We start from the raw sequence: 20,671 nt of genomic DNA, 5'->3' as shown, positions 1-20,671 counted from the left end.
AGCTGGAGCCAATAATGAGCGCAGCAATGGGCCGGTCACAGTGGAATCAATTGCCAACACTACATTAAGATGTTTCACAAGCTTCCAGGAAGAGGAGAAATTTATGAGTAAGACTATGTTAAGTGGCTGAATGAAGAAAACTGAGACCACACATTAACAGTTGAAAAAATAATCAGAAGTGTGGAGGAAAGTAATCAAGAAGAGGACATGGGAGATAGGAGCTGCAGATACCTTTCTGGAGTAAATCATGCAACAACTAGATACTTGCAGTACCAATGTAATGCTCCTAAAGTCGATGCCACCATCAAGTATCATCATTTCAACAACATTTCATAGTGGGTGATACTACTGTATCAGTACACACTTCAGGACTAAGTTTTCTATGAAAATGAATGTATGTTTGGATTAAAGAAAGTACAGTCCAAATGCTGAAACTAAATTTCATACACTTTCAATAATCTGGCACTTGTGCTGATCTGGCGCACGCGCACAGAGCAGTCATATCATCATGACCACCAACCTAATACTGATATAAACCCATCCAAGCAGTACCAGAGTCACCTGGCGAGGAATGACTGCTGGCCAGACACATGCACAGAGCATGCAGTATCAGGGAGTGTGCTGTCCGTTTGTAGAATGGGGAAGGTGGACGATTGATCTGAGCTTGACTGAGGGCAGATTGCGATGGCTCGAAGGCTCGGTATGAGCATTTCAGAAAGTATATATGACTTGTCGGGTGTTGGAGTAGATCTTGGTGAGTGTCTTCAACACTGGCAAAACCGTAGTGAAACCAAGTTCAGATGTCGTGGGGTTGGACAGCCACCTGTCATTACAGATTTCAGACACTGTAGACTGAGCAGACTGATAAAACAGGACAGGCGGAGAACTGTGACAGAACTGACATCAGACTTTAATGCTGGCCAGAGTACAAGTGTGTCTGAGCACAGAATGCACCGCACACTCCAAACGATGGGCCTTCGCAGCTGACAATTTATACATGTGCCAATGTTAACACCATGACATCGGTGACTATGACTGAAATGGGCATGTGATCATCAGCACTGGACACTGGCACAGTGACAGATCGCTGCATGATCTGACGGATCCCAATATCTTCATTTTCCAGGGAAACTGCTTCTTGACACCTGTACTGCAAGATGGAGACAAACTGGTGGCAGCTTCATCAGGCTATGGAGAACATTCACGGTGGCATCCACGGGTCGAGTGGAGCTCATGCAAGGCACCATGACAGCCAAGGAGTATCATACATTACTTACAGACCATGTACACCTTCATGACGATCACGTTTCCCGATGGCTGTGCCATTTTTCAACACAATAATGTGCCACATCACAAGGTCTGGAGCATAATGGAGTGGTTTGAGGAACTCAGTGGTGAATACCAATTGATGAGATGTCCCTCCCTCCCCCCCCCCCCCCCCCCCCCCCAAACCAGCGAGATCTGAACCTAATCAAACACATCTGGGATGTGATTGAACATGACGTCAGAGCTCCCCTCCCCAGAATTTACAGGAATTGGGTGGTGGTGGTGGTGGTGTGTGTGTGTGTGTGTGTGTGTGTGTGTGTGTGTGTGTGTTTTGTGTGTGGTGCCAACTCCCTCCAGCAACCTACCAGGGCCTCATTGCTTCCATGCCACAACACATCACCACCATTGTTATCCATGGCAAAGGTGGACGTACCAGCTGTTAGGTATGAGGGTCATAATGTTCTGGCGGATCAGTGTACATACAAAGAATGACTATATTAACGTGAGTCTAGAGAATACAAACAAATATTTTAAAACCTTTACTAGGTATCCACAGGAGTATTTGGCTACTGAGAAAAAGCTGCGAACATGTCAGTATGTAAACAGTGAAGTACATTGTACATTACTGTAATCATGCTTTTCCCAAATTATTGGGAGCTGATACAGCATTTGAGGCACTGCCATTTATATTTGAAGATCAACCAGTTTACCCAATGGTGCAGCCAGATCAGTATGCTACCTTCAGGACCAATGGAGATAGACCGTTCACTCACTTAATGGACAGCGCGGACAGTGTCGTGAGCTGGGGGCACTGCTGAGCCACACGCTCGACGACGGCTGCGGGGCAGCGGCAGAGCTCTACTGACTCCAGGCAGGGCACGCGGCCTATGTTGGCACAGAACGCCGCCCACCACTCGTCAGCACGGCCCGCCGGCACCAGCATCTTCCTCATGTCCAGGTGGCGAGTGCCACGCTTCGCCAAAGTTGCCACGCATCCTTTCCAGTCAGCAACAGGCGAATTTTTCAGCCGTACTGTCTGCCACTGCAAAAGAGGAAACAAGGAATAATGGCAGCATGGGCTACTAAAAAATGCAGTGCTTCTGTTAAGCGTAATTGTGACACATTATGATAAAAAGGTTGCATCCTTCAATGACACACACAATTTTCTGTAGCTGCACTTGAAATAATGTGGACATTTCATTTCATGAAAGAGCTATCACTTTCACAGATTTACTAAAACTGTGGTTCTTTAAGTTCTAATGATGAAGTGAATGTCCAACCAATTTTCAGGCGTACAATTGAGCCAAAATTAACTATTCTTTTGATATTTCAGCTAAAATCCTTACAGCAATCTGTGTAAGTTGACACTATCCAGCTACACATCCAAAAACTGACTGAAAATTTTGAATACTGCTCATGGCATAACTGCCAACTTTCAAAAACAGAAATCCAGAGGATCCCAAATCAAAAAAATTTAACGGTTGCATGCGTTGCAAGGTGTTCAAACATAGCATGAAAAGACTAAACAGAAAGAGATTACAGATAATGTTAACACATATAATGTACGTTACATTTTAAGATCACTATTTTCGAACTCTGAACTAGGTACTTACACAAGTTACTTACCGATGAGGGTTCATTTTTTGTCACTTAACACTGGGAACAGTTTACACACTACACAAAAATGAGCTTTTCTGCTATTACACATTGCACAGGAGAGATGAAGATGAGTAGCTTTCTTCAAAAATTTTGAAGGAAAACTATTCATGTAACATGGACTGCTGATTCTTGTTTTCAGAACAGAAATGGATCCCAGAGTTTCATTCTACACGGAGGACCTGAACTGATTGGGATTCTTGTTCACCAAGCAGAACACACGCTCACACTCAGCACTGTTGTGCGGTAGAGTCAAAACAGAAAGCATTAGCCTGGATAACCTATAGTACTTTGGAACACCATCAGCTCCACGAATGCTCATAAAGTGAGCCCATTAGGTATAGTCTGTCAAATTCTCACTCTCAATAGTAGCAGAGTCATCAACCTGCAAAATGAATCAATTTTCCTACTGCTATCCTTCATTTTCATATTGTAGACGTGTTTAAAGGATTTAATATTATTTATTAATTCAGTTCTTCCTCCGTAAACAATGATTATATCGTACGAACACGTGGAACAGAACACGAGTGTTTCATCTTTCCGTGATTGCATAACATCCGGAAATTCAGTAGAATATGAATCCCTGAAAGACTGATGATATCGTTTCTTAGTTTAACTCATCATGAAAACACTAAATCACACCAAAATTCGTCACACAATTGCACGAATACCAGAACGAACAGCAAACACCGCATAGGAGTGAGCGTAAACAAACCTTTCCCGCTAACATGCAGTTGAAGCACAAAGAGAATGCAGCAATAAACTGTGAGACTTGATTATCGATAGAACGTTCGATCAACTTTCACCAGCAGTGTTTCAAGCACATAGAGTTAGCGAAAAAAGCGCAGCAATATTCTGGGAGAAGGGATTATCGATAATATTGTAGGTTGACATTCCGTCGAATTTCAAACGCTTGCATCTCAGAATTGCAGCTATTATCGAAAGTCAAACCTGGAATGCGATGGGTGGGAAATAGCCTGGGAGTTGAACATCTAGAAAAAAAATTATGTTCATCTGGAAAACCTCAAGACTGCCCCAAAATCTGGAAATCTTCTGGGAAAACTGGGAAACTTGGCAGGTATGTCATGGTCTTCCCCAAAAGTATGGCACCAACCAAGTATTCGAACTGTAAAGGTTCTCCTTAAGCTATACCTGTAATTTATTGCACCAGCTACCTTCAAACTGATACAGAACTAAATTAAATATTTTCTGAAAGTATTTTTTTTGGCATATAGCTTTATACAGAAGTGACACTTGAGTGGTAAGCAATGCAGACAAGAATAGAATAGCTTTTGAAATGTGGTGCTGCAGAAGAATGCTGAAATTAGATGGGTATATCAGATAACTAAAGAAGAGGTACTGAATGGAATCTGGGAGATATGAATTTTGTGGCACACGTTGAGTATAACATGGGATCAGTTGCAGGACCTTTCTTGGGAATTGAGGAATAGATAATTTGGCAATAGAGGGAAGCGTGGGGATAAAAGTTGTAGACCGAGGAAAAGGCTTGACTACTGTAAGTAGTTTGAAATGGGCATAGGCTGCAGCAGTTATGCAGATATGGAAAGATTTGCACAAGATAAGACTAATGTGGAAAGCTGCATCAAGCTGGTCTTCATATTGAAGACAAAAACATACTGAATACTCGTACATAAATTCTCAATAATGGCCTTCAATGGCTTCATAATAACTCCCACCTTAATTAAATGTTCACAGTTCAATTAGTTATGTCAAACAAATACAGTAACATCAACAACAAATTCTGCACACAAACATGGGTCAATTAATAGAGACGAATGTCCTCAATATCTAAATGACTATACTGATGAAACATTTTTGAGCTCCTCAAATAGTTAACCATCTATGTTCACTGGTAATCATGGGGAAAAAGGTCATCCTGTTGATCTACCTGGCATATGCCAACTTACTGCTGTCTTATGGTATAATGTTCTGTGTAATCCCTTATGAAATAAGTATTTTTTTGCAATAAACAGTGCAGTGTTATCACTGTCATATGTTCAATTTAATAATGAAATTTTATAAAAAATTAAGAAAATGACAGGTACAACATTAGATGAAGGATTTAGGGGTTGGAGGGGAGGGGTAATCTGTTACTAATCATAAGTGTGCAACTACTCAGAAAAGTGTGCAATATATGGCAACAAAAATTCTTGATTTTTTATCCAATATGACAAAATTTTCAAAAAGAAGAAAAGTAAATTTTAAATCTGAATTGACATCCTTTCCACGGACAACTATTTAAACAGTGAGCCTGTGAGCATAAATACAAAGGTATCATGCATTCATAGGTAATAAACTGACTGGTTCCACATTATTTTGAAAAGAATCACATGAACAATCTATAGCAGATGGAGTTAACTGAATGACTAAGATATCTTTCAATAGCCAGAAAGCAAACTTTCCCCAACAAGTGTAACATCCACAACACATGCTGCTACAGGCTCCCCAACTGTCGATAATTTATGACAGGAAGTGAAAATCATAATGCACTTTAACTTAATTAGTTCCACTATTTTTCAATATCTTTCATGGCCTGCAATTAAAAAGTGCAAGCCAGCCTGTTAGATACATCAACAATTATAAACCTCAAGAATCACATGTGAACAAAATGAGGTACACCATTACAGCACCTTTGTAAGTACGAACAAAAACCCGGGCTCAACGGACCTCAGTAGCGATTCTTCACATAAATATAGCATGAAAGCCACTGCAATTTGGCAGGTGTGCGAGTGGGGTGTACTGAAGCTTGTTTAAGTTGTTGCTTCTTTTTCCCCTTCAAAATCTCGTAAAAAGTATCATTCTTACATAAAAACCAAGTTATAAGATTTTCATTCATTTTCTTCTTCCAGCCGATGACTCAACACTTCTGGTATTTGGTGAATTGTCAAGCTGAAGTTGGTAGCCTTAATGAACAATTCTCAAAGGGTAATTCAATTATTATGTTGACAACAACTGAAGGTTCTAATGATCTCGATTGACCCCCCCCCCATACGATTTCTCGTTCAGTGAACTGAGACACAGTTTCATACATCGTATCTGAGAGCTTGAAAAGCAGAGGAAATCAACTGACTTTCATATCACAACAGTTATTAATCAATCTTGAGTGGTAAATGAGAGACATTTTCTAAGGGGAATTCAGAGGAATGAGGAAATTCAATAAAATTACAATGGCTGATTCTCACAGTATTTCAGCTGTCCACGCGCAGTGTACTTTCAGTTGTCCTCGCAACCAATGGTTGCTTCGTCAGGAAAGAGGGAAGGAGAGGGAAAGACGAAATGATGTGGGTTTTAAAGGAGAGGGTAAGGAGTCATTCCAATCCCGGGAGCGGAAAGACTTGCCTTAGGGGGAAAAAAGGACGGGTATACACTCGCGCGCGCACACACACACATATCCATCCACACATATACAGACACAAGCAGACATATTCAAAGGCAAAGAGTTTGGGCAGAGATCTCAGTCGAGGTGGAAATGCAGAGGCAAAGATGTTGTTGAATGACAGGTGAGGTATGAGTCGCGGCAACTTGAAATTAGCGGAGATTGAGGCCTGGTGGATAACAGGAAGAGAGGATATATTGAAGAGCAAGTTCCCATCTCTGGAGTTCAGATAGGTTGGTGTTAGTGGGAAGTATCCAGATAACCCGGACGGTGTAACACTGTGGCAAGATGTGCTGGCCGTGCACCAGGACATGTTTAGCCACAGGGTGATCCTCATTACCAACAAACACTGTCTGCCTGTGTCCATTCATGCGAATGGACAGTTTGTTGCTGGTCATTCCCACATAGAATGCGTCACAGTGTAGGCAGGTCAGTTGGTAAATCACGTGGGTGCTTTCACACGTGGCTCTGCCTTTGATCGTGTACACCTTCCGGGTTACAGGACTGGAGTAGGTGGTGGTGGGAAGGTGCATGGGACAGGTTTTACACCGGGGGCAGTTACAAGGGTAGGAGCCAGAGGGTAGGGAAGGTGGTTTGGGGATTTCATAGGGATGAACTAAGAGGTTACGAAGGTTAGGTGGACGGCGGAAAGACACTCTTGGTGGAGTGGGGAGGATTTCATGAAGGATGGATCTCATTTCAGGGCAGGATTTGAGGAAGTCATATCCCTGCTGGAGAGCCACATTCAGAGTCTGATCCAGTCCCGGAAAGTATCCTGTCACAAGTGGGGCACTTTTGTGGTTCTTCTGTGGGAGTTTCTGGGTTTGAGAGGATGAGGAAGTCGCTCTGGTTATTTGCTTCTGTACCAGGTCGGGAGGGTAGTTGCGGGATGCAAAAGCTGTTGTCAGGTTGTTGGTGTAATGGTTCAGGGATTCTGGACTGGAGCATATATATATATATATATATATATATATATATATATATATATATATATATATATATATATAGAGGGAAACATTCCACGTAGGAAAAATATATCTAAAAACAAAGATGATGTGACTTACCAAATGAAAGTGCTGGCAGGTCGATAGACACACAAACAAACACAAACATACACACAAAATTCAAGCTTTCGCAACAAACTGTTGCCTCATCAAGAAAGAGGGAAGGAGAGGGAAAGACGAAAGGATGTGGGTTTTAAGGGAGAGGGTAAGGAGTCATTCCAATCCCGGGAGCGGAAAGACTTACCTTAGGGGGAAAAAAGGACAGGTATACACTCGCGCGCACGCACACACATATCCATCCACACATATACAGACACAGGCAGACATATTTAAAGACAAAGAGATCTCTGCCCAAACTCTTTGTCTTTAAATATGTCTGCCTGTATCCGTATATGTCTGTGTGTGTGTGTGTGTGTGTGTGTGTGTGTGTGTGTGTGTGAGCGCGCGCGCGCTAGTGTATACCTGTCCTTTTTTCCCCCTAAGGTAAGTCTTTCCACTACCGGGATTGGAATGACTCCCTACCCTCTCCCTTAAAACCCACATCCTTTCGTCTTTCCCTCTCCTTCCCTCTTTCCTGATGAGGCAACAGTTTGTTGCGAAAGCTTGAATTTTGTGTGTATGTTTGTGTGTCTGTCGACCTGCCAGCACTTTCATTTGGTAAGTCACATCATCTTTGTTTTTAGGTGTATATATATATATATATATATATATATATATATATATATATATATATATATATATATATATATATTGGTCTTTAAATATGTCTGCTTGTGTCTGTATGTGTGGATGGATATGAGTGTGTGTGTGCGCGCGCGAGTGTATAGCTGTCCTTTTTTCCCCCTAAGGTAAGTCTTTCCGCTCCCGGGATTGGAATGACTCCTTACCCTCTCCCTTAAAACCCACTTCCTTTCGTCTTTCCCTCTCCTTCCCTCTTTCCTGATGAGGCAACAGTTTGTTGCGAAAGCTTGAATTTTGTGTGTTTGTTTGTGTGTCTGTCGACCTGCCAGCACTTTCATTTGGTAAGTCACATCATCTTTGTTTTTAGGTGTGTGTATATATATATATATATATATATATATATATATCTAAAAAGAAAGATGATGAAACTTACCAAACAAAAGCGCTGGCAGGTCGATAGACACACAAACAAACACAAACATACACACAAAATTCTAGCTTTCGCAACCAATGGTTGCCTCGTCAGGAAAGAGGGAAGGAGAAGGAAAGACAAAAGGATATGGGTTTTAAGGGAGAGGGTAAGGAGTCATTCCAATCCCGGGAGCGGAAAGACTTACCTTAGGGGGAAAAAAGGACAGGTATACACTCGCACACACACACATATCCATCCACACATACACAGACACAAGCAGACATTTGTAAAGGCAAAGAGTTTGGGCAGAGATGTCAGTCGGGGCAGATGTACAGAGGCAAAGATGAAGTTGAAAGACAGGTGAGGTATGAGCGGCGGCAAATTGAAATTAGAAATTAGCGGAGATTGAGGCCTGGCGGATAGCGAGAAGAAAGGATATGCTGAAGGGCAAGTTCCCATCTCCGGAGTTCTGACAGGTTGGTGTTAGTGGGAAGTATCCAGATAACCCGGACGGTGTAACACTGTGCCAAGATGTGCTGGCCGTGCACCAAGGCATGTTTAGCCACAGGGTGATCCTCATTACCAACAAACACTGTCTGCCTGTGTCCATTCATGCGAATGGACAGTTTGTTGCTGGTCATTCCCACATAGAACGCTTCACAGTGTAGGCAGGTCAGTTGGTAAATCACGTGGGTGCTTTCCTTTTTTCCCCCTAAGGCAAGTCTTTCCGCTCCCGAGATTGGAATGACTCCTTACCCTCTCCCTTAAAACCCACTTCCTTTCGTCTTTCCCTCTCCTTCCCTCTTTCCGGATGAGGCAACAGTTTGTTGCGAAAGCTTGAATTTTGTGTGTCTATCGACCTGCCAGCACTTTCGTTTGGTAAGTCACATCGTCTTTGTGTGTGGATATATATATATATATATATATATATATATATATATATATATATATATATATATATATATATATATATATATATATATATATAAAAACAAAGATGAGGTGACTTACCGAACAAAAGCGCTGGCAGGTCGATAGACATTATATATATATATATATAAAATATATATAACAAAGATGAAGTGACTTACCAAATGAAAGTGCTGGCAGGTCGACAGACACACAAACAAACACACAAAATTCAAGCTTTCGCAACAAACTGTTGCCTCATCAGAAAAGAGGGAAGGAGAGGGAAAGACGAAAGGACGTGGGTTTTAAGGGAGAGGGTAAGGAGTCATTCCACTCCCGGGAACGGAAAGACTTACCTTAGGGGGAAAAAAGGACGGGTATACACTCGCACACACACACACATATCCATCCACACATGTACAGACACCATACATGTGTACAGTTTGCAGACAGTATCCCCATATACCTCTGAGTGCTGCTGCAAAATTGTATCTCTGTAAGACAAAGAGTTCAGGAGACACGACATCACAAACATTGAGATTCACGAAAAACTAGGTTTTGCTTAAAATGTAGCATACATTACTTTGATATTTGTAACAGATTTCTCATTATCCTACCCTTCATCACACTTTACTGGTCCAGCAAGACATTAATGCTTCACTCTTCCTGAAGTCTTCATCTTCCATATCAAAGGATGTTAAAAGTTTATAACGAATCTAATCAGCTGTTGATTTCTTTTCTACATCAGTTCAGCAGGTTAGTGAAATCACAACAGTTCAATGAGAGCCAAGCAGAGGAAGGTGGGCACACACTTATTTGCTGATTCAGTCCTTAAACCCTTCTCACTACAACGAAGAAAAGCGCTCAAAATACTCCGATGCCGAGCCTCATTTGACACAATTTTTTGTAATTCTCACATGCTCCATTCTCAAATCTTGCTGTACTAGGCATCAATGTTTCGTACTACTGCCATCTATGCCAACCTGTGTTAACTTGGGTATTTAACTGTAGCAGTTGTGTTGAGAGAATGGTTGTAGTTATTACGGTGAAATTAGTGGGTGCGAAATGGTTAGCTGTTGGTGCACAGTTCTTTCCGTGGGAGAGATTGTAGAGCTTTTAGAGGAATTTCTAAGTGAAATGAGGATGGAAATAGTTCACCCTGCAGTTTCAAAAAATATCACACAGTGAAAGTTTTGTATTGCAATGTGTATGTCAATATATTAGAATGAAAACAGTGATGTTTTAATGTATATCCTAATTGTTGGTCAGTGGCCTCATTAGTTTCACAAAGATATCATTTTCTGTGGCCCCGAGTGGCAGTGATTTTTAAAAAAGAACACAGAGACACCTTTGGTCTGCTCTCTGGAGTGTAAGGGGTAATTCCCAACACTTTGTATATTTTGGAGTCTGCCATGCCTCTCATCATCACAATACGCTCTATTCCTGAAAGGAAAGTGATTATTCATAAAGGATGCCAATACCAGGGAAGATCTGTCTCAGTTCCATAGATGTGTAGGAACACATGAAACAATACTGACCACCTTACAACTTAAGATAGATTGAAGAAAGATAAACCCACATTTACAGCATTCGTAGATTTCGGAAAGATTACAGACAATGTTACTACTCAAGTTGTTGCAGTATAGAGAGCCTATTCTTCAGAACCTTTCATTTAAGAAGACACTTTAGAAAGTGATTCCAGGCCCACACTCGCTAAAAGGAGCTCTAGCATGACCTTTGGTTGTTTAAGAATTGCTTTTCAATGTTTTAGTGGTATGCTATTGACGCCAGAAAGTTTTACAGTTGACATGAACAGTGAGGCACATTTCCAAACTTTGAAGTCAACAAACAAACAAGAGATATTCTAGTCACTCAATTTTACGCATCGTATTTCTTAGTTTATTCAATTTCTTCTCCTGCTATCTTTTTGCACATTTCACTGATTAATTTTTGATATGTATTCCTGAAGATTTAAATCTCGAGACACGAGAGGACACTAACATATTATATGCATCACTTGTAAGCTCAACTTTATTTCAACTGGTGGTGTGGGCGGGGGGACACGACGACCACTACTATCTACAAACTGACACTTGCAGTTTCTTATTTGCTTTGTACTTACCAGTGAATCATGCGTAGCTACGCTACACCAAAGTCGGCAGACCCTCGCAGCACGTAGCACTTCTTGAACCTTGAGATACTCAAATATGTGCAACATGGCATTGTATGTTTCACAGACGTTGGCCATGTATCTCGACATGAATGCTCGCAGGGGTTCGGCATCACCGTTGGCAGCATCCATTGTACGTGGCTTCTTTGACACTCCAGCTGCTTCCTCTGGTGGCGAGGCGGCGGCCTTCCGCTTTCGACTCTCTGCTGCGGCATCCCTGTAACAATTTGCACACACAACTTGTTAACAGATTGTCATCCTCCTGTGTGTGTGATTAGGGTTACATATGATGGTTCCACAGAGACAACTAACTGCACATATGTACAACGAGGAATTGCATGCAGTCTGGTACATCAACACTGTGAGCAAGTTACAGAATATTATTGACTTCATTACTTCCTGACTGCAAATACACTTGTACATTCCTCTGAATGGTATACACTTTGCTAAGCCTGTACTACATTGCTTTCAGTGGTAGTAGGATTGATTGATTGATTGATTTATTTATTTATTTTTTTTTTTTTACTGTAGCCGTTATATTTTCTCGACCACATACAGTGGGTAATTGTTTTTTGATTCGAACACTATAAAATTACATTTTTTAAATGTTCGTAAAAGTGGATTTATAAGTTATGTTTTCAGTCTGGAAGATGATGATCGCTATTTAATTATACACAGTTATAGTTGTTACAGCCATGTTGTTAAACCTATATGAATGTAGCACAAATAAATAACTGTGCCACATATGAAAAAATCTTGGCACAATTGTCGCTACTTGAGAAGTATATGGTTTTTTCTGTAGATTAGAGAGTACATATGTACAGATAATTGTAGATTATTTCTACTTCTACAGTTAAATCAATACACAGAATTACTGTAGCTATGTGGAAAAAAAACAACATCAGCTGCAGATATTAGTTCAGAGTAATTCTTCAAATTTTTTATGATCACTAACTGAACAGGTCTACAGGTATGTACAAAGTAATGTTATCATAAAAGATTTATCTGGAATAATGTTCCCCCAAAAAGCAGCTATTCACAGCACAGACTTTACCTCCACTACTGTATTCGTCAATGTATAATGAAGATAACTCCGTTACAAGATGTGAAAGCCTGGATTTTTAGAGGTTTCTGTAGTAAGATAAGAGTGAATACTAAAACATCAGAACACCAGTTTTAAATTATCTTTCTAAATATTTGTAGAGCTCAATAATGCTCTAATTTGTGACAGTCACAGAAATGGTATCTACCTTTAATCAAATTCCTGTAACGGATTACTGCTGAAATCTGTGCTCAAGAAGCATCAACAAAATAAAGTCCAAGTTGTTAAGTGTCTGAACGTGCCCCATATCAATCAGCCATAGGTGAGTGGTCATGGAGACTAATCTTTCTTGTAGCCATCATGGACTTTCCATTGTGATATTTTCTTCACTTTTCTTAACCGCTAACTGACTTTCTCTCAACTATGGGACTACCGAAGTTCTCAAAGCAGAGAGTTGACATTTACTTGTTCATTTTTGTATGTGCCTCTCTCAGGACGACAATTCCAACAGTTCACAAGTGCTCATCTACACCCAAAGCTGTACTAAATTGTCTATTGCCACCACCGGAGATGTTACAAGAAAAGAAACACCCAGTAATTACACCCGCTACACATATTCCACGAGAGTTTAAAATTGTTAGTGACATACTGCAGATTTTCAAACCCCAGTTGCAGTCTTTTCTCCTGACAAACTCCTATTCTACGGTTACTCACCTATATTTTTAGAATGTAAATCCTTATGGAATTGTGAAATACTGCCTTATATGTAAGTTATCTTGGGCTACTTATTTTTGGAGATAGTAAATGTAATTTACTAGCCAAATTGACTAGTAAAAATTCTGCTCAAACAAAAAAAATCTTAAGATTTGTTTATCTGGTCCTGCAACAGTGATTTGAGCACTTACTCAAATCATTCCAGGTAAACACTGTGAAGATTCCATGTGAAGGGTCAGGACCTACACCTATTATTTTCCATTAGTACCATTAGGATTAATGATGTGATATTTTTACTGCTCCTGTCTTCATTATTAATTCTGCTCTGATTTTTTACCTCATAATGAAGATTGGACATGTAATAACTTGTTTGTCCATGCCAATATCTTATCAACAAACACCCAGTTCAACAAAAATACATAAAAACTAAACAACTCTAAATGCATTACTTTAAATGTAAGATGACTCTGTTATACAACAGGAGAAAAAAGTTTCCACTGAAATTAAATACTAGCCTCCTTTCATGAAGTACGCCCAGCAATATCACTATTAAACAAACTGTACTTTCGTGTACAAGTTCTAACCACAGAAGCAATATTACAGCTTTTATTCCTAAAGGCATGAACATGTCTCTCCCACACCTAAAAATTTCCTTCATGCGAGTTTTTCATTTCACGGTATTTTAACCATCAATATCTGGCTGGCTGAAGACTACTGCAGGAAGTATATTTTAATTCTCCAAGCAGTTCTGTAAAGTTTTGCTTATCATTGTAATACTTTGGGCGAGAACAGGATATGGCCTCTGCCACTGCCTCTATGAGAATCAAGTTTTTCAAACTAATATAATTTTCAATACAGGCAGACTACACATGAAACACAGAGGATGAAATGCTCTCCATCTTCAGACTGTGTCGACAGTTAAAATTCTAACGTTCCCCCCCCCCCCCCCCCCCCCCCTTCTTCAGGTGTCATGCCGTCACCCTGGGAGTTAAAACTTTTGAGTGCCACAAAAGGCAAGGTGTCAGCATTATTTATGCAAGGCAGTAGCACCCAGAACATTCCAGAGAAGAACAGAATTAATGTATGGACAGAAATTCTGTGCACTGTTGCTGCCTTGCACATACAGGACAGAACCCTTGACTCATCCTGGCAGTCAGAAGTTTTAACCCCTGGGAATGATGGCAGAGACAGTTGCTGAAAAATTAAGAATTTTATCTCAATTGAGGCAGCATGGAAACCAAGAACATTTTATGCAGTTATGCTGATGACAGACTCAAGAGTGCATGCAGAAAAATCAGTTTTTTTGTGCATCTCTCTAAATCATTTTTCCTCCAATTAAATCAATAAAAGCATTAACAGAAGCAGTCCAAATTTTGGATATGGCCTAAATTTGGGCTAACTAGAAATTTGGTGCTGCAGTCTAGCACAAACAATGTAAAACAGTGTTTCAGGCCACTTCAGTTGTTCTATATAACTGTCACAACAGTTCACCATCCCACGATATTGTAGTCAACATATACTCTATTTGGACCATCCTAAAACTTCTGCAGTTAAGCATTCATTATTTTTTCATCCAATTTATGTGTTTATGGATAGTCCTCTCTAGTATGCAGTGTTAAGGGTAAAATCTTTGCTTTCAGAATATTTTCAGTTTTAATAGCAACTATTTTTCACTGTTTTCTAATTAACCTAGAAATTATGTACTAGTAATGGCCTAAATTCGGGCTATTATGTGTAATCTAAATTTGGGCTGCAGCCGGATTTTGAACCATTTTGTCAATTCGACTATCCTGTGCTGTTTCCTTCCTAAAATTCCAAGGAAGAAGCTAAAATACGTCCCACAGGACATGAAGAAGAAATGGTATGAAACAGGTGTGAGCAAGGTGATTCCCCCAGCCAGTGGTAAAACTATTGGGACAACCTTATTACCTTTATATGAAGATGGTATCTGTTCTTTTGGACATGTCCAAAAGAACGGGTACCATTTTCATATAGATAAGGCTTACTGGCCAATGAACTTCTTCAGTGCATATGCACTCACATTGCGCAAACTCTTATGGGAATTGGTAGACTGACTGCCACGAGTAATGAGTATGGCAGGCAGGGGCACTACAAATGTAGTGTATGGAAAGTAAGTTGGAAGTGTGGGTCTCACGGGGAGTGTGCCTGAGATAAGTCCCTGCAGTCACACTGTCTTCTGTGTCCTCTGTGGCTCAGTCGGATAGAGCATTTGCCATGTAAACAGTAGATCCCGGGTTCAAGTCCCAGTAAGGGTACACATTTTCAACTGGCGCCGCTGATATTTATCAATGCCTGTAAGCAGCTTAAGGTCTGGATTTCATTGTAATTTCATTATTAACTTCAGTCTACTTTAGATAGTCATATGCTGGGTAAATCCCATTCATTAGCCTCAACCCAACAGGTATACATCAGCAGTTAGCCCATACAACGCTGCTCCTATTCCCACGTCAAACAAAGTAAACAGCAACCGAGGACATAAAGCTGTAGGACCTATCCTGATAACTAATGCTCCTTACAAAACGATGTCACAAAAGGTTTTTACCAAAGAAGAAATTTCTACTAATCCTTCCAAATGAAATGCTGCAAAGAACATACCGAAGTTCGAAAAAGAAAGTGACATCTCATTCAACAAGTGGAGGTTGCGAAAGTATAGAAATAAATAAATAACAGATACAAGTGGCAATGAACAAAAAAAGCAAGAAGATAAGATGAATCCCAGGCAGATGAATCAACTGCACCACTTGATAACAACCTGAGTGATTTAGACTGCCCTGCTGAAAACAACAAGCTAGACACTAGCTTTTTCACTTATATCTGAATATTTTAAGATCTCAACTCTCTGTTGCATCAACTTACCAATATTTTTTAAAATAAAAAAATAGTGAGATTATGTTACATCTCGCCATAATAGTTTAAATCAGGACATTTCTAAGTATTCGTTACTACAACATACTTAGACTTATTTTTCAATAGAATGTAAGTTCTGCCTTAAATGTCAAAGAGCAGCCCAAATTTTGACCACTTGCTCTACTGATGTCTTGTACACAAAGGGATGCATCTAATGAACAAGCAGGTATAACTAACATCTTTATGTGGAACTTAAATTTGCAACACGGGAACAATGCTAATGCACAGCCACTTCAACCTTAAATCCATACTGTCAGCTGCTAATTATCAATGTGTTGGGCTTTGATAAATGATTCAATTGCAATATATGGTCTTGCAAATAATTAACAAAAGACCTACATGTACATGAAATAATCTGCCTCCTTTAAATGCAGTTGGGAACCACATTCATTCACACTAATCTCTGCCATTGACTTTATAATCAACAATACTCTTGCAGCACTAAACAAAAATTTTAACTGGTCTGATTAATAACAGACTTTTCTGAAGATACTGAAAAACTGTTTCCAAAATAAATAGCCAGTAGATGATTTCTAACTGACTCATATAACATTTACAACTATGGTTAAGATATGCTGCAGTTCCTGATCACACTGCAAACCACCAAACTGGAAACAAATTACAGTCTGAAAACAAACTTCATCCTCATTCTTCGTTCCAATTCAAGGTTCAACAACACATACAAAACAAATGCCTAACTGGAAAGCCAAGGATTATCTCCTACAAAAACAAATGAATGCACATAACAAAGATATAAGCTACATGGAGTCACAGAATATGAGTAGTAAAAGAGAAGACTCATTTATCACTTTTTTCTGATGTAATGAATGCAAGCATTCATCAAACTTTGAGAGCAAAGTATCACCTGTTTGTTAAACATAAAGTTCCCTGAGCACAGCGAGCATGTGACTAGAAAATGTTGTTATACAAGTTGTGTCACATATTTTCAGTTGTTTTACATTTGACAATTAAAAACTGCTTTACATCACCCAGTGGAGAAAATTCTATTCATTTCTCAACCCTGAAATAAAGGCAAAAGAGGTTTTCGTCAATTATGTAAGAAATATGAAAATCAGCTTCACATTCACAGTAAACTTTGACTGATAATCTGCGAAATATACAGATGTCAGAAAATGTAATGCTATTTTGTATCATCCAATGCATTAACTATAAACAATGGGTAGTTCAAGATGAAACAACAACAATATGAAAAGGACAGATTCCTACCCACCACACAGAGAAGGTGATGAGTCACAAACAGGCACAAGAATACTGGAAATACATGAGCAGCACTCTAGCTTGTATGTAGTGGGGGCATGGAAGAGGTGTGGAGTGGGGGAGGATAGCAGGGTCGAGGTGGGAGAATACGCTTGTGCTACCAGTACGAAGGTGCAGGGATGTCGTAGAGGCAGCATAGGGCTGCTATGTGTGGCATTGCGAAGCCTGTAGTGGGGAGGGAAAGGGAGGAGAGCAGTAGAGAAGGGTACAGGACTGCACAAGTGTGTCCGTGGGATAGAAGACGTGAATAGTACTGGAGTGGGAGCAAACATGGGGATAGACAGATGAAGGACAAGGACTAGCAACATTTGAGGCCCGGAGATTATGAAAAAGAAGGATACATTGTAGGGAGGGTTCCTACTTGCCCAGCTTAGAAAAGCTGGTGTTGGCGGGAAGAATCCAGACAACATAGGCTGTGAAACAGTGGTTGAAGTGAATTAAATCATGTTACGGGGCACATTCAGCAAGTGGGTGGCAGTGACCATTCATGTGGACAGACAGCTTGTCAGATGTCAAGTATATATACAACACAACACAGTGATTGTAGGTAAGAAGATAGATCACATGGCTACCTCCACAGGTTGCTCTGCCTTTGACAGGTAGAAGATGCCTGTGACAGGAGTGGAGTAGGTGATTGGTGGAAGCTGTACATGACAGGTCTTATACTTAGTTCTATTGCAGGGATATGAGCAATGTGGGTAGGTGTTGAGAGCAAGGGTGTAGTAGGGACAGACAAGGATGCTGCGTGGGTTCGGTACGTCGCGGAATATCGCTGTGGTTGTGTGGGCAGATTTCAAATTTCAGGGCACAAAATATCCTCCCCACCTTTCCCACAGTGATATTCTATCACCCACCCAACATACACAATATCCTTGTCCTCCCTACTTCACCTCTGCTCCCAACATAACTCACGGTTCATATACCCGCAATGAAACGAAATGGAAGACCTGCCCCATACGTTCTCTCACTATCACCTACTCCAGATCTGTCACAGGTGTCTTCGTCTCCATCAAAGGAAAGCCCACCTGTGAAAGCAGCCGTGTGATCTACAAACTTAGCTGCAACCACAGTTCCACACTAAACGTTGACTTGAAAACTGATGAGCTTCTCTTCATTCTTCAGTTTCAACATTTCGTTGACAGGGAACGGCAATTTTATTTTAATTCCTTAAAGTGTTTCTTAATGTTTATGCCAACAGTTGCAATTATTTATTAGGCAACTAGTTTCGAGCCCTTACAGGTTCATTTTCAAGCACGGACCACGGAGGCTGCACTGACAGTACCTGATCTTAATAATAATACTAAGTGTCAACACATGCTCTGTAAATGTTAGCATGATGAATGCCACTATACACATACACATGTTAGCAAGTCAAAATCAAAGTGTGATTTTGAATTGGTAACAAGCATGTGTGTATTGAGGAATTCATCCTGCTAACATTTACAGAGCATGTGTTGCCACTCAATGTTATTAAGATCAGGCACTGTCAGTGCAGCCTTAGTGGGCCAGGCTTGAAAATGAACCTGTAAGGGTACAAAACTAGTTGCCTAATAAATAACTGCAACTGTTGACAGAAACAATAATAAACGCTTTAAGCAACTGGCAAGCTGTTTGTACGCATGAACAGCCACCTCCAAACTGTAGCCGAGAAATAGCTGAGCCACGCAGTTGCTGAACATGTAACCCAATGCAAAGTAATTCACTTTAATGATTGCTTCACAGCTTATGATGTCTGGATTCTCCCTGCCAACAACAGCTTTTCTATACCGGGCAGGTGAGAGCCCTCCTTACAACATATCCATCATTCCTGTAACATCCCTAGCCTCAATATTTGCTAGTTACGGTCCTCCACCTGCCTATTTCCATGCCTGCCCCCACTACGGTACTAGTACTACACTCACCTTCTATCCCACCAATGTCCTTTCTGCTTCTCTACGTCTTCCTTCTCACCTTCCCCCTTCCCCACCCACTGCCTCTTTGATGCTACACCTAGCAGCCCTATCCTCTCCTCTCCACATCCGTACAACCTGCCACAGGCTGCAATAGCAGCTTTTCCACCACTATCCTGCCCTCCTCCCTTATCCACACTTTTCCTTACCCTCAATACACACCCCAGACTGCTACTCAAATGCGACAAAGTCACAATAAGGCCTTCACCCCGGACACAGTTTTGTGTGTGTGTGTGTGTGTGTGTGTGTGTGTGTGTGTGTGTGTGTGTGTGTGCGCGTGTGTACGAGCGCGCGCGCTTCTGGATGAGGACTCCGGCTGAAAGCTGAAATATTTCTAGTATTCTTTTTCACTGTGCCTCTGAAAACTGAAATATTTATGCTATTTTGTCAAAAAATGACATTTTGAGCCCATGGCTGTGTATAAAATTTAGGTTGACTCTTACATAGAAGATTACAGCAACCTGCCACTTTTTACAATGCTATTTATTTATTTAAACAGCACTGTTACTGGTTTCGAACTGACAGGTTCATCTTCAGACGTCTAGTTCAAGTTTCGCCTTTCGTTTCCCCACCTGATGGAACTTCTCTGGGGTGGTGGTGCCCTACAACCAAAACAAGATGTGAGACAATGTCTTTTGAACTGTAATTGTGCCTCACAACGATTTTAAGTGATGTAAACAGATCATCATTAAAAGGAAGATGTTTCGGTTACTTACGACGAAGAATCTGCGCCATTATGTTCCTGCACTGGAACACAATGGCGCGGATTCTTCATCATAAGTAACCGAAACATCTTCCCTTTAATAATAATTTGTTTTTGTCACTTAAAAACGTTGTGAGCCACAATTACGGTTAAAAAGATGTTGTCTCACATCTTGTTTTGGTTGTAGGACACCACCACTCCAAGGAAGTTCCATCAGGTGGGGAAACAAAAGGCGAAACTAATGTAAAACGTGAACTAGCCGTTTGAAGATTAACCTGTTGGTTCAAAACCGGTAATGGTGCTGTTTAAATAAATAAATAGCATTTTATAAAGTGGCTGGCTGCTGTAACATTCTGTGTTAAGAGTCAACCTAAAAAATGAAATATTTCTTGTATTCTTTTTCACTGTGCCTGTCTGTGAGTCAACGCCTACTCTATGTGGTATGTAGCAATCTATCCTTTCCATATTGTTGTTAATACACTAATTACAGATGGCTAACTGGTGAATTCTCAAAAGCGGTTTACGATAAATTACTGAAGAATGGTGAAAATCCATTTTGCGT

At 40.5% G+C, this 20,671-nt stretch overlaps 1 protein-coding gene across 2 annotated transcripts in view; it reads right to left on the bottom strand.

The window, feature by feature from the left end:
- The window catches only part of LOC126425316 (uncharacterized), a 211,491-nt gene that overhangs the window by 65,781 nt on the left and 125,039 nt on the right, over positions 1–20,671 (bottom strand). For both annotated transcript variants that reach the window (XM_050088296.1, XM_050088297.1), the window contains 2 exons: positions 11,448–11,712; positions 2,040–2,308 (listed from right to left, as the gene is read on the bottom strand). In XM_050088296.1, coding sequence (XP_049944253.1) covers positions 2,040–2,308; positions 11,448–11,712 — 534 coding nt within the window. The remainder of the gene's footprint in view (positions 1–2,039; positions 2,309–11,447; positions 11,713–20,671) is intronic.

The sequence above is a fragment of the Schistocerca serialis genome, chromosome 10 (assembly GCF_023864345.2).
Source record: "Schistocerca serialis cubense isolate TAMUIC-IGC-003099 chromosome 10, iqSchSeri2.2, whole genome shotgun sequence".
Lineage (NCBI taxonomy): Eukaryota > Metazoa > Arthropoda > Insecta > Orthoptera > Acrididae > Schistocerca > Schistocerca serialis.
This window is presented reverse-complemented; position numbering and strand designations above follow the sequence as displayed.